The sequence below is a fragment of the Agelaius tricolor genome, unplaced genomic scaffold (assembly GCF_023055355.1).
Source record: "Agelaius tricolor isolate 1412-34295 unplaced genomic scaffold, bAgeTri1.0.p SCAF_10, whole genome shotgun sequence".
Lineage (NCBI taxonomy): Eukaryota > Metazoa > Chordata > Aves > Passeriformes > Icteridae > Agelaius > Agelaius tricolor.
In genome coordinates, this window is record NW_027269270.1 from 21,915,149 (window position 1) to 21,930,592 (window position 15,444).

At 34.5% G+C, this 15,444-nt stretch overlaps 1 protein-coding gene across 1 annotated transcript in view; it reads left to right on the top strand.

Annotated features, from left to right (window-relative positions):
* The window catches only part of MAP3K2 (mitogen-activated protein kinase kinase kinase 2), a 49,340-nt gene that overhangs the window by 11,327 nt on the left and 22,569 nt on the right, over window positions 1-15,444 (top strand). The window contains exons 2-8 of the mRNA XM_071435210.1: window positions 4,265-4,334; window positions 6,733-6,851; window positions 8,471-8,511; window positions 10,878-10,977; window positions 12,734-12,847; window positions 13,457-13,556; window positions 14,446-14,576. Coding sequence (XP_071291311.1) covers window positions 4,331-4,334; window positions 6,733-6,851; window positions 8,471-8,511; window positions 10,878-10,977; window positions 12,734-12,847; window positions 13,457-13,556; window positions 14,446-14,576 — 609 coding nt within the window. The 5' untranslated portion in view covers window positions 4,265-4,330. The remainder of the gene's footprint in view (window positions 1-4,264; window positions 4,335-6,732; window positions 6,852-8,470; window positions 8,512-10,877; window positions 10,978-12,733; window positions 12,848-13,456; window positions 13,557-14,445; window positions 14,577-15,444) is intronic.

A 15,444-nucleotide genomic window follows, 5' to 3' on the forward strand; every position in this document is an offset into this window, starting at 1 on the left:
CCTGAACTGACAGCACTGATTTTTGAGGTTTTATTCTTCCTGAAACTGGGAGGGCACCATCCATAGATCTTGATTTTTATGCAAGTCTTCTGGTCAGTTTTATTGGTTTGGAGATTTTTGTTACTTTTTTTGTTTGTCTGTGTATTAAATTGAACTTGAAAGGCGTACAGCTAGTAACCATTCTTTTCATAAAATAAATACCAAATCATGTCTGTATCTGTATAGATGAGGTAAGTCTGCATGCTCCTGTAGGCTCAGTGAGACATTAACTCACTTTTCTTTTGCTTGCCAGGAAGATTTTAAAAGTCTTCAGTGTAAGAAATCACAAGTCTGCTCATTGTAGAGACACCTGATACCTCTTGTGCCAGCCACAAAGATTCTGATGCTTCAGCCATCCCACACGTGCAGTCTGCACAGAGCACTGTGCCTGCAGGTTGTGTACAGAAGCAAGATGGCTTCTGCATTCACCGCATTTTTATACACACAAGGATTTCACTATGCCACTTTATTGTGTACTGCACCTATGTTAGATAATTACATTGTGATTTAATAATTCTTCTCAATTGTTTCTTGCTAAGACTGTCAAATCTTGTGGCTGCAACCTTTTTTCCAATTGCCTAAATGATTGTCTTTATGTCCAAATGCATTCAATGCAAAAACATTACTGAGTAAATGTAATAAACCACAGTATTTAGACCTGCATGAAACACAGCTTCTAATTGTGGGTGGTGCCCTCCTGGTTGCAGGGAGTATAGAAGTTCAGAAAGCAGTCCTGTGAATTTTAATATAATAAACACAGTTCATCTCAGTTTTAAAGTGTTTATTATTTTTAATTAATAATAAATGGGGAGTAACCACAGTAAATTATTATATGCATTTAAAACACTTAATGGTATTTAAATACATTTTGCTGGACTGCAACTGTTTTCAGACATGATTCAGATAATTTCCTTAAGCCTTAACTTGTCTATTTCATTGTGCCTGCCTGATCATTGTTGGTCTCCAGGGGCCTGCAGTGAGAATCATGTTCATTGGAGTTTTCTGCTAAGTAGGAATATAGATTTCTTTTATTTTAGTCCATCAGCTGGGTTTCCTGTTAATTAATTGAGGTTTTAAAGCAAATAAGTATGTGATATTTAGCCAGATATGTTGAAAAAACCTAAGTAGGGTGATTGCTGCAGTTAGTCCTGTTAACTAATCTGTAATTATTTCAAGAAGACATATTTTGCTTGGCAGTAAACCTTGAAATCAAGGCATTTGCTATGTTTTGCATCATTTATTACTATAGTTTTGTTTTCCAAATGTTACCTTAATTTAGCAATGTATCATTGGCTTTTGATTTGGATTATTTTAGTCTTTTTCTCCCTTATCTGCTTTCCCTGAAAATGTGTTTTTAATGTATTATTACAATATGTTAAAGATCCAAGTTTTTCTAAGGCTGATGTCACATCTGATGTGTTACTGTTCACCTTTTTCTCATTACTGTTCTTCAATTCTCTTTTTTTCTGTCATTTGCGATTTTGTGCTACTGCTGCTGCTTTCATATTCTTTGAAAAGGCTGGCTTTTTGTCCAGTGTTCATTTGTGTCTATGTCCATATGCAATCCTCTTCTTTATGTTCATTTCTATGGAGTTACCCTCTAATGTCTTGTAACAATACTGACTTCTATGCTCACCACACTATGTAGTGTCGTTACTGTTATTTATGCCAGCAGTTGCTTTGAGTTATGAAAAATGCTACAGAAGTACAGATTTAGGTATTACTCTTTGTCTTGTTCACAGACACTGTGCTTACTTTTTTAAAATATAAACCTTAACAAGCAGTGCTGTGCATTATTTTGATGAAAGGTTAAGTAGGTGTATTTGACTAGGTGATCACTTGAGGTTTTGTCAGCCTTGCTTGCTGTGATTTATAGGATGTTGGTTGTGTGAGACCAAGCATTTGATTGTTTAAGAATAACATTTTTAGAGTAAAACCATTTTATCTGGCTCATTCTTCTTGCTATGAAATAAAATTTTACAGTCTTTCGTGATATTCTGATTGTCCATTCTACAGTCTGAAAAATCACCTGTGAATGCTCACTCTTCATTTTTACTTGGCTCTTTTTGCTTCATGTGTTATAGACAGGTGTCTCTCTGAATAGCAGTGCAAGCAGATACTGGTCTTGTATTGCCTTGATTTAACTTGCTTGTGTCTAATACAGTGTAAGTCTGATTTAATCTTTACCTGTGATTGAAGTAATCACAGTGCATCTTTTGTATTTTGAGTTCACATTATGTCATTTTGCTTTGCTGTAAGGGTTGGAAAACATTTATCTTTGCACTCATTTATTTTAATGGAGGGAATTGATATCCTTGAGATTCTTGCCCCACTATTGCAACAGGTTTGGACTCTGAAAGTGTAAAGCACCTTTCTATGTAGGTAAAGTCTTCCTGTGTAAGTCTGAATTCCTTACTAAATCAGGCTAAACTTGATTGCTTGCTTCACTGGGTTTTTTTCTTCTTGATTTAGTAACTGAGAGGCACCGTGTCTGGTTATTATAGAAGTGTGTGAGAATGGGCAATTAGCTCCGGGTGTCTGAAACAGCTGCATCATCAGCACGGCTTACTTGTCCTCAGGCTTTGTTTCATTTGCATTGACAAAGCCACCGAAGAAAGAAAATAGCCATTTTCTTGGATATTTGCAAATTGTGATTCTTGGAAATTGTTTTTAGCTTTCTCAGATTTTGAAAGACTTCCAGACTCTGGAAGGTGGCTGGTGGGAAATGAATCATGAATATGAATCAGCATCTCTCCACCCTTATATACAAAATGCTGTTGCTAGGATATTCTCCTTTGATGATGTGATAAGAGTGTAGCAAACACCTTTTTGAAATTCACTCTGTCATCCCTTCTTTAATTACATTCAAATTCAGGCTGCTTGTGTCTCTCTGCAAGACCTTGACATAATTTTATTCTACCTTTGCATCTGCTCTTTGTGTTTGCAGCCTTTGCTTCTCCTGAGTCTTTCTCTGAGTTGCAATTTTTTGGTTTTCCTTCCTTTTTTTTTGTCTTGGATTGTAATCTACTCTTGTGTGTGTGCTATACTTATGCTGCTTTGCAGCTAGGGATTAGGGTATGCTTTTTCCATTTTACTGAATTTATATAGACTTGTTTGAAAAATGTTGATTTTTGTTATCTTATTTTTAGTCACTCTCCACAACCACCCTGTTGTTATAACCATTGTGAAAATGATTAGTTAAAAAAAGAAGTCTTTCCATTTCACAAGGCAAATTCATAAAGGTCTTAATAAAATTGGGTCTGAGTCATGTTTCTAATTGAAATTTTAATGTTGTTAGCTTATTTTTAAGGTAACATTAAATGCTAACACAAAGGTTGTTAAGGTGACTGATTATACTTCATATTTGAACTGATAATTTTGGTTAAAAGGTTGGTTAAAAGGGGCAATAAAATAAGAAACATAAGTTATTCAGAGAAATTTAATTTTCTTAAGTTGGGTTTTTTTTTTTTTAAGGAAGTGGAGGGGAAAATAAATGGATGCTTACTTATTAGCTTATGTTTTAGTGAGACATATCACAAATTAAGGCTAAAGAATGAGTTGCTGTAGCTGGGGGAACTTGGAGGAGCTGTTTTTTTCTTCAGCCCTATGTGAGCCCTTAAGCTCAAATATCTTCAGCTTTCAAGTTTGGTTTTTTTCAGCTAGGTTGAGGAAGAACATCTGGGATGTTTTTGTTTGGAGATATAAGTTGGTTTTGTTGTCTTCAGGTGTGGTAGAAGATTTAAAATTCCTCACAGAACTACTGTATTTCTTTGGAATGCTTACAAAGAAATATTACAGAAGTGCTTAATCTAAAATCATGAAATACATTGTTATGTTTAATGTATTGACAGCTAATTAAAACAGACATTTTATTGAAAATTACATTAGCTCTCATTTTAAGACAGTTGGATCAAATACAGAGTTAAAAAGATGTTTAATAAGCACTTTAAGTGAATAATTTTTTGGAAGATTCTCCAAGGCAACTGCTGATAAAAAAAAACACGGCATAGGAAATCATTATTAATATGTGTTCTGCTTTTTTGACTCTTGGGGATGCAAAAGCTGTTTTCTCCACATATATGTCTTATGCAAGCTTATTTGTAGTTTATATGTGAGTTTGCTATGTAGAATCTTAGAAAAACTACCTATAAACAATGAAAAGTTAACTGTTTTACATGGCTTTGACAACTTTAGTAATTGTGGGGTTTTTGGGTTTGCTTTTTAGGAAATAAAATAATGCTAATGAAGCAACCATTTCCCTGAAGTTTGACTTTTCAGACTCATTGCCATAATGGGTAAGTCTTCTGTGTAACTTACATAAAAATTTACAATTCCTGGGAAACATGCTTTGGCTGTTTAACATAATGTAACATCTATATATGAAAGGCAGTGTTCAGCAGCTTCACTAGTGTTGAAAATATTCCTTTTGTGGTTTTTTGGGTTTTTTTTGGTTGGTTGGTTGGTTTGTCCCCTTCCTTATAATATAGTACTTTTCCCTCTTTTTTTTTTTTTTTATTATAAAATCACAGTGCTGAGGGCAAACAAAACAGAAGATCATAAACACAACATCAGATTCAGCTCCATGTTCACAGTTCTGGTATGTGAAACAAAAGGTGTTTGTCTTCAGCTGTACTTACAGATTCAAGTTAAGGAAGTTGAGGTTCATGGTATTAAGGTACTGAGCAATACTTACTGTGCTCTAAGTGCTGATGGGTGCTAGAATCAAACTCAAAACACAAAATCTACATATAAGAGCTTTATCTTACTGCCTTGTGTCATGACAGTGCCAAGCCACTTCTGTGCAGATGGTTTGACTTGTTCTACTTACGTGGCACATTTGTATTACTTTAAATTGTATGTCAATTTTTCAAGCTGTATGTTTTTAGTGAGTTCACCATGTTGTTATTGTAATCATTTCTTGGGGCTCCCTCTCCAAAAAATCCCAACAAACCAACCAACCAACCACACCACACACATTTTTGTATTGGTTTTGTTTATTTTTTAATATTTTGCCAATTTTTCTAACCTTATGCTTAATAATAAAGTTGCTCAATCTAGGAATACAGCACTCTTCAGATTTCTGATATTCTCTGACATTTTGTGTGAGAGAAATGACTGTTGAGTCATACTGGATATTTAGTAACTTTAGATGCTTTGCCACAGTACTTTGGTTTCTTTTGTATAAAATATCCGATCCAGTAACCACTGGAAACTCCAACAAACTGCTAAAGCATTATTTTATTTTTTGCATTGCTGAGCACTGCAATAGGCCATAACACAATAAAATAGTTCAACTGTTTTAATTGTGGCAAATTTTGAAGTGTGTTTTAGTGTGAGAAATCAATAACTGAGCTGCAAGAACACCTTTAGTTCTGCTATTAAATATTGCTGGTAAAACTTGCTTTTATAGATTTGCATATCTTAGTAGAGTTATGAATTATGACAGCATGAGTGATGATCAGAGTTACTCATTTTCAGACCAGCTTTCTGTTCTATAAGGAATCTATTAAATTAGAACACTTAAATTTCCTTATATGATAAATATATTTTAGAATAGGAAGGAAGGAATTCTCGTTGCTGAATGCTTGAGATGCTTGCTTGCTGCTTTTAATGCTGAGCTTTTCTCAGGTCCATGTTGAGAAATCCAGTTCTTTGTAAATCACAGCATTTAGCAATGAATTCTTCAACAAGCATATCCCTTGTGAAGGAGCATGAAGGCACACAGTCAACACCTCTGGAGATAAATTTTATTGTCTGGTGTTCTAGATACATGCTGAGTGCACTACTATTGCTGTAGCAAGGAATTAATATGAAATATTTGAAATAAATTACTCTTAGTGATGGATGTACAGGCTTTTGAGTTCCTAAGTGCTTTCCTGTCTAAAGGAACATCCCAGTTCTGGGGCAGATTTTGTCTATCATGACATCAGGACATCACAGCTGCAGCAGATTGTCAGGATTTAGGATTTTTTGTCACCTTGAACCTAATTTATGTAGCATTCCTGCCCCTAAATTATCCCCTGGGTTCAAAGCTTCTGGTTCTCCATGTGAATTCGTCCTTTAAGCCCTAAAATCCTCTGTATTTTCAGTCCTGGAAAAGTTCTGCGGTGTTTTATTTTTGGTTTGTTTTTTTTGTTGTGGTGATGTTTTTGTTTTGGATTTTTATAATGCTCCATGGGATATCAGCAGAAGCTCAGGCAGTTGAGGTGTTCATGTGGGAGTTTGTGTATGCCTCTCATGGGCATGATCATACCTGTTCAAGACAGAGGAGAAATAGTTCAAAAGAACTTGCTTTTTATTCTTTATTTTATGTAAAGGAGTGGGAAGTAAATGTCTCATCTATGGATATTGTTTGAATCGAAATAGGCAAGGCTTTCTCCTGCATCCCCTTTCTCTTATTAATACAGCCTGGAGTTGTTTAAAGTTTAATCTATGTTATGACTTCAGTTTTTTTAAACCTGTTATTGAATTGGGGTTACTGATTAAGCTATTTCCTTAAGCACTGTTAATGATAAATTAAATAAAAATGTTTACAATGTGGCAACAATTTTTCTTTAAATTGGTAATTATGTATTGAAGTGTAATGCAGACTCTTAGATTTTAGACTAATGCCTGCCTAATTGTGAAATGAGACAGTAATGCCCTTCAAAAGTAACAGCCTTTTATACTTGTCTGGTCTTTTTCTCTGAGCAGATGAGCAGCAAGCTTTGAATTCAATCATGCAGGATTTGGCTGTGCTTCATAAGGCCAGTCGTCCTGTATTGCCCCAGCAAGAAACAGGAAAACCAAAGTCATCTTCCCCTAAAAAACAGGTAATCTTCAATATCCTCACTAATGTACTGAACATGGAGTGTCCTGCTGTGACTTCTGTAATTATTTTTCTTGCCAGACCAGTGAGCATACCAGAATAAGCTATTAGTCTCCCACGTGTGCTGCCATTTTCTTTGTTCATATTCTTATATTAACAGCAAAATGAAATGGCATTTCAGAACAGATCATAGTGTGTGGTTAAATAAATAAATTGAAGATTATAGAGGTATTTACACCATATGTAAAGTGATTTTATATTTGTTGTTATTATTATATTGGAACTATACTATTTTAAAATACCAAGGAATAATTTTATAGGTTTAGTAGATAATCCAAATGTCACCTATATCATACCACGAAGAAATGTCAGTACAGCAGCAGAAATATGCTTAAACTCTTTCACTGCATCTTTTGCCTCAATTTCTTGTTCATGCAGCTGGAAATAAGAGTTCTTTTCAGCTGCATTTTTTTCTGTAGATACAGAACACAAATAGAAAAGTAGTAAATACTTAATTGATAGGTTTGAACTACTATCAAAGATAGTATGGAGAGATTAGGAGAGGATGTAGACTTCTACCTTAATTGAGTTAACTGTATGTTTATTTGATTTGATCCTTAATTTACAGTTCAATAAACTTCAGTTTGTGTTAATTTAACCGTTTAAAAATGAAAATTTTAGGATATATTTGGCTCTTAAACTGTCAAAGCCACATGTCTACATAATTTTAATTCTGTGCTTTAAAAGTTGTTAGAGTTCAGTCTGTAACACAGTGGTGCTTTGCTACTGTCTTGAAACTCACATCTGAGCTGTGACTTTAGATGTTGTGGTAACATGCATATATGATCCAAAATAATTTGAGTATAATCTGTGTTTAGAAAGTTAGAAGAAATGTTTATCATGGTTTCAATTTGTGGATTTTGAAAGTAATCATTTGAAAATCAGTTCTTTTGGAAGATGAAACACCATTACTTAGATAAACTTTGTGGTTGAATGCATTATTGTTTTTCCTGCAGTAGTTGCTAATACAATTTGATTCCTAAAGTTATGATTTTGCAAAGCAGTGTTATTTTTTTGTTTACTGCAAGTATATACAGAGGTGGTTATTGGGAGATGTATTGCATGACTGCTGGCTTAATTGTAGGCCTGGGTTTCTATGGTTATGCTTATGAAACAAGATATGTTTCTTAGGCCTGGAACCCTCAGCTGCAAAGTGTACTCACAAACATATTATTGGTAGCTAAATCCATCTGCCTATTCAGGATACAGAATTCTTTGGTAACCACGTCCACATTAAATTTGAAGTCATAAATATGTTATAATATTAACATGTATTGATAGAAAATAATATGTTTATTTACAGAAGCATTCATTGCACTTCAGAATAAGTTTTTGTATTTTAACACTATAAGTTATTTTTAACATTTTTTGGTTTTGAACTCTTTAAGCCTCTATCGTGTACCTCAGCAAATGGAGCTTATTAAAATACTTGATATATTGGAAAGGACAGAAAATTAATATGGAATTTAGTTCTAGTGTAGGACTATTGAATAGGAGTTCATTGACTTCATCAAAAGAGGTAATAACAAACTCATAGTGGTTCCTTTATCTCTTTTCTTACAGAATGATGTTAGAGTCAAATTTGAACATCGAGGTGAAAAAAGGTAAAGAAACAGTCTTGTCTCTTTGTTTATGGTTTTGTTATGCTCCTGTCATAAAGTATCAGATTAACAGTTTGAAGTGTTTCAGATCTCTAAGTTTTTTTTTTTTTTGAGCTTAAATTTAGTTTTTTTAACACAATTTAGAGAGAATTAACTCTTTAAAATGTTTAAAATATGGGTTCTAAGTGTGCAAACACCTAAATATCATACTGTGACTATGTCCAATGTAGTATCCTTCATTTGGTTACACTTCAGATAGATGTTTGTAGCCTTGTATAATTACTTAAGTCTTTAAAATAGATCTCAAGTTTGAGTAGACCAGAAAATACATTTTTGTCCTTCATTGAGTGTGAAATAAATGTGTGATAATGTATTGTTACTGTAATACCCAGAGGAGGAGGTTGGATTTTACTTCAGGGGTGCCAGTCTGACAACTATAAGAGGAAAATTTATTAGACTCAGATTGTTTTAATTTAATCAGTTAAAATTTATTTACATGTTGTTTATGAGAGGTGGATGATGCACATGGTAAAGTATAAAAACATCTGTCTCTATATAATCTCTTCTCTGGTGTCTGCTCAAAAGCTTTTAGAGAATTGGATGTATAATTCCAATTTGTTGGTTTGTTGACAATTCATTTTGTCTGTCTCTGAAAGTACCAAATTTCATTCTACTTAGAGATAAATTATTATAGAATAAGATCTTTGACAATACTTACACAAAAAAGGAAGTAATGTCCTGGGCATGCTATTTCTCAAGAGAAATATTAAATTATTTTTAAAAAATTAGCTTCAATAAACCCTATACTAGTTCTGGGCAGCCCTTAGTGTGACTCTCTGAACATCACATGTAGAAGTGCATCAGTAATGGTTGAGTTCTCTATATAATTTGGAGGGAATATGTTTTTTTGAAAGTTTTGAGAATTGAAGTCTCATCTACCTAACAATTTCTAGTGAAGTAAGAGGAAGCATGAATTTAAAAACAGAGGAATGTTTGCATGCTGCCAGTCTGTACAGATGGTGCATTTTGCAGTTCATCATATTTCAGTTTCACAATGGACTGTTAACCAGTTCAATATTAATACAAGCATAAAGTAAGTGCATGGAAAGAGACCTTTCCCAGGTTTTTATGCTCATTAACCCAGGGCTGTGATGAACTGTCCCAAGTGACTTCAGCCTGCTTGCCCAGGGGTTCTAGGCAGCCTAGGATCATTGCTCAGCATGAGTTATAATATGTTGGTTTGCTCGAGCATGTAGCTCTAGTGATCAAGGGAAGAAATCATGCAGGGAAAAAAAATTATGCAATGGCTTTCTCACTAGTTTTTAAGAAGGGAAGTGAAAAAGAGAAGTGATTCCAGACTTGCTTTCAGTGGTGAATGTGGCACTTTGTTCCAAGGAGCATGTAGTGTGATGGGTAGAGTTGCAGGCTTGCTGCCCAAATTGTTAACTACAGTGAGAAACTGGTGTTTGTTGGGTTTTGGGGGGGTTGATTTGTTTGGTTTTTTAGGGTATTTTTTAAAAATAATTTTTAATTGAAATTGGCCTGGTTTCTAGCCTCATTTCAGTGAGAAAAAATGTCCCCCAAACCACCACACTACTAACTGAACTACTGATGAAAGGGACAGGTACCCTTTGCTAACTTTTCTAGTTCACAGAATTTGAGTGCTCTGTCTTTTTTGAATGTGAATTGAATGTACCTTGATAGCTTAGTCCCTATTAAAAGCACTTTTTTGTTTAATGGTGTCGTATCTCAAAAATGAAATGGTTTTCTGTAGTAAAAGGTTACTTATACACAGTTTGGGCTGATGAGTTTGATGGGACATTGAGTTTAAAGAAAATCTTAAGTTGTTGACCTACAACTGCACCATTCTTACAGGAGCACACTTGAAGCACAGTTAGTGATGGACTGGGCAGTTTGAGTGTGTAGTTCATTATGGTAAAGATGGTGACATTTAGTTACCTTCCTCAGGTAAGATAGTCTTTCGGATTTCCAAAAAATGGGGACTGCAGGAGTAATTCCTTTCTATGCTTATGCTTGTCAGTCTATGGCACTCCATTGTTGTAGTTTTCTAAAGTGGAAAAATGTAGAAGTTTCTAAGAATTTCCCTCAGAAATGGAGGCTTGCAAAACATTAAGCAAGTAAAATAGTTACAATGAAATCTAATTCTGTATCTGATTATTCCTTTTAGATTTTTCACTGCTTTTCTTTCTTTTTTAAAAGTCTCAAAATATGGAGGACAGGGAATAAAGTATAGTCTCTTACAGTCTTTTTAGTAGTAAATTTAGTTCTGAGATAGTTCTTAAGTAATGAGTTGCCAGATTTTCATAAGTAATGGATAGAAATTCTTTATAACTTAAATTGTGTTTCAGGATCCTGCAATTACCAAGGCCTGTTAAACTTGAAGATCTTGCAGCTAAAGCTAAAGTTGCTTTTGGACAGACTATGGATTTACATTACAGCAATAATGAGGTAATATGCTGTGTCCTCAAAATTCTTGCCTTGGCCATTGATCATTTTAAGGTTGAAATTTGCTCTTGTAAGAAGTGGGAACCACATCTTTTGTCCTGTGACAAGACCCCAGATTTCGAATGTGTGTTTTCTCAAACATGTAAGTCTTGTCTGAATTAGGATAGGCAGGAAATGCATGAAATGTTTCATGAGTAGTGTTATATCATAATGATGCCTCCGACTTGTTGAAGAGTGGAAAAATTATCTTCCTGATCTTCCACAGTCCTGTTGTGTGACCTTGGGAAATTCTTTACCTCTTTGAGCTTTGGCATGTTTGTAAATTCAAAATAGCTTTTATCCTTCCTTGTAGGTAATTTTCTTTAAGGATTAATCTTGTTAGGTAATTGCTAGAATGCTGCCTTTAGATAATGTGTAGACTGGAGAACTGGGCTTAACTGTTGCTCCTCTGAAGTGTCTGGTTGCCAAAGATTTCTTGGTAACAGGGCCAGCACTGTCCAGCCACTTTTGCCTGATCAATATTACTTCTGGCTTTCCTTTAGAAGTAGGGATAGAATTATTAATAGCAAATGTATTTACAGATGCAGGATCCATTCTTAGGGGTTACATCTGGCTTTTGCTTTGAGTCAGCAAAGTGCATGGAGGCTTATTCATCTGCTTGTTTAAGCACAATGTAACTGCTGTATCTACCCTGCATCTTTGCAGAAGAAAATGCCAGTGATTGCTCTTTGTTAGTTACTCATTACATTACCAGACATTTCTGTGAAACTGATCCTCAAAATGAAGAATTCCAGCAGAAGGTTTTTGGATGTTAGGAAGGTCAGGTGAAATGGCCCTTCGTAATGCTTTAGCCTCAGCTCCTTCCACTAGTAGATTTTTAGTCACTTGAGTAGGTTTTCTGCTTCTTACCCTCTGCACTAGTTGGCAAATCACCTTTCAGAAATGTGATGGTAATAATGTGTCACTAGTATTAAAAGTGTAATTTAACAAATAAGCATACTCTTAATTTTACCAAGATCTTCCTCCTCAATTCCATCTCTTTTTGTATAAAAGTACTGTATTTAAGCATCATTGCCTGAGGCTGTTTACGAGTGGAATAGATTTAAAAATCTGTATTCTGTTTTTCCTTTGTTACAAGCAGAAGCTGTAATTTACACTCCTGAAACATGAGCCAAATTGTCATTGTTATAGAATTCAGATCTCAACTGCACATTAATGGCATAATTTTCTGTTCTAAAGATAGATGTATGCCAAGTTAATTCTAGTTAATTAGATCCAAGTAGGATTCTAGTGAGGACTAGAGTTGTTGCACATGGATCACATCTTCCTTAACAAATGCTGGTTTTCATTGGAGAAATTCTTTTAGTGATGAAACTTTAAACAAGTGTATTAGTAACATTTGAGATACAAAAATCTGCTTTATACTCTTTGAAATAGGACTTATATTTATCTTAGACTTGTGTTAATTTAGGCATTGACCCAGTTGTACCCGTTTTGGTGAAACTTCTGAATATTTAAGTTCTGTATATGCAAAATGATTGCTTCTTGTGAAGACTTGTTCCACTTAGTAGAGGAATCTGAAGGAAGAGTTAAGGTTGAGTTTTTAATACTTAAGGGTTTATTTTAATACTTAATAAGGTTTATTTTCAAGTTGTTTGCTATGAAAGGAAACATTCTGTTTGTTTCTCTGCACTTGAATTCCTCATTTCTTTCTTGTGTCCTGTTTAAGACTCTTTTCTCCCTGCCCCTTGTTTTGTAGCTCGTAATTCCATTAACCACACAGGATGACCTGGACAAAGCTATTGAACTACTTGACCGTAGTGTACATATGAAAAGTCTCAAGATACTGCTTGTAATACATGGAAATACACAGGTATGAGCAGACAGGCTAAATACCTTCCTCAGTTTTCATAATGAAATATAATTTGTATCTTTTCTTAAATATAGCATTTTCCCAATTGAATATAATACTGATTGCTTCTTCATTTCACTTTAAGCATCCATTAGCATTTTGTACTGACTCAGTTTTAAGTCTTTCCTAGATCCTGTTCCTGTCTTTTTGTTTGCCAACCCTACAGGTGTAGAAAAGTAAACCTTGGTAGAATGATACAAAACAAACATAGAGAATTTAAGTAATGGTAGTTATTTGAAACTGTTCTTTAAGTCATATATGGGCAGTTCAATATTTGTTGAAGCAAAGACTAGTAGTCTATAGACTAAATGCTGAGATATTTTGGTATTATCTAACAAATCATAGCATTGATATTCATAGGACTTGCATACTGGCACATATTGAAAATGAGTTTTAAAGACTACGAGTGAGCTGCTAAAATAGATGAATTGTGAGTTAAATAGCCAAGCTGCTTTTTTGACTGCTTAAAAAATGGAATGTACTGCACAAAGGCTGTAAAGCTTACAAAGTATTTTCATTGTCAGGAATGTAAAGTAATAACTGCAGGTTGTAATACTTATGCATTTTCAGTCACCCAGTGTAAATAACGTGGAACCCTTGCCCTCACTGGAAGATTTAGATAATACAGTGTTTGGTGTGACAGAGAGAAAAAGGCGGCTGTCTGTAATAGGTAAGCTGCACATTTCAATAGCTTTAATTGTAAAAATGTCTTTTGTCTTTTCATGAAAATTTTGCTCTCAACACAGACTGTCTCTTCTACTCATCAATGACTACTATAAAATTTGCATTTGGGGGAGTGGATTTTGAATATTAAGACAAAAGGGTTTTAAATGTATATAATACAGAAAATTATCAAAAAACCCCACAAGTAAATAAGTGTATGTAGAGCTATTTCAGGGTAACTTAAAAAGCTGGTGTTTCTGATACAGGAATGAGCTACTGAAAAATCTGTTTATATGACAATAAAACAGATTAGGACCCCCATATTTTTTTACTGTGTGAAATTTTGTTTAACATACTGATTTTGAGATTGATGTACCCTCTTGACTTATTCATGTTTTAAAGTTGGGTGATACTAACTTCCGAATTTAATTATGAAACTGGAGAGCTTAATTAATAATTTTCCTGACAATTTAATTATATTATTATGCATTTGTTATGAATATATGTATTTATGTTCTTACAGACTTAATATTCAACAAAGAAAAACTGAAATTCTTAAGAGTTGGAAAGGATTAGTTGGCATGGGTATATGGGTTTGGATTTTGGTTTTGGTCAAAACAAGGAATTTACTCAGCTAGATGTGTGGGCAAATTACATTTCTGTTCCTGTATAATGAAAATTCTCTTTAATGTCATTGAGGCAACTCTGCCCCAAATTTTTCGTAATTTCTGGATTGTAGATTTTAAATGCTGTACTTAAGTCTTGTGTTGCATAAGCATTTGAGAGATTCCTAAAGCAAGAAGTGACCCAGGCAGGCTCAGTGCCTGTGAAGCATTTCAGTAAGGCCTTGACTTCTGGGTTAGTGGAGACTCTGACTGGCCCTTTTCTTTCAAAAGGTTCTAATACTCGTGACAGGAGTTCACCTCCCCCAGGATACATTCCAGATGAGCTGCATCAGGTGGCTCGAAATGGATCCTTCACCAGTATCAACAGTGAGGGTGAATTCATTCCAGAAAGTATGGATCAGGTATGTCTGTGAATATTGAAATTAAAATTTTTTGCTAAGTTTATTTATGTAATACTGCTGTTCAAGAAGGATATGGAATTATTAGAAGGAACAGCAAAAAAATTGATGATAACTCTGTAAAACTTGATTGGTTTCAACCTTGACATAAGGTTGAAATAATTGTGCTGTTTAGTCCTCCAGAACCTGCTTATTTTTTTTACTCTGTCTCTTCAATTTTTAAAATATGCTGTTACAAGGAGAAAGCTAATATTCTTAATTGCCATGATTGTTGAGTGAGATAGTGATAGATACAAGTAACGGCAGAGATGCCAGCGGAAAACATTAGAAAACACAAGCCCCTTTATTTTACTGAGAATGGTACGTAAGCAGGACCAGCTTTACAACTTTTCCAGGTAATTAAAAGGAGATTTTTAGAAAGAGTTTGGATCTCTCAGAATTATTTGGACTCAGTTGATACTTAAGAGTTGGACTCAATGATCCTTGTGGGTTCTTTCCAACTCAGAATATTCTGTGATTCTGTGTGGTAGGTACTGTGTTGGGGTAGAGGCAAGGGGTTGGCTGTAGGCCTGGCATAAATAAGCTCTGAAAGATTTCCCAAATTCACTTTTTTAGTGTGTAAAGATCACAAATGTATGTTGTTTTTTTTCTTCTTACTCACCTGCATTAATGTCTGGTGTCTGCACAGTTAGCAAAATAAAAATCCTGTTCTCTGAATCTAAAAAATTGCCCTTCAAAACAGCAGGAAAAGGAGCGTGAATGTAACTGCTCACAGAATTGGCAATGGAGAAAGAGATATTTCAAGGAGGAAAGAAAAATAATGCTGCATACACAAATCAGTTGTTCAAGTTGTTGTTGACATTGGCAGTGT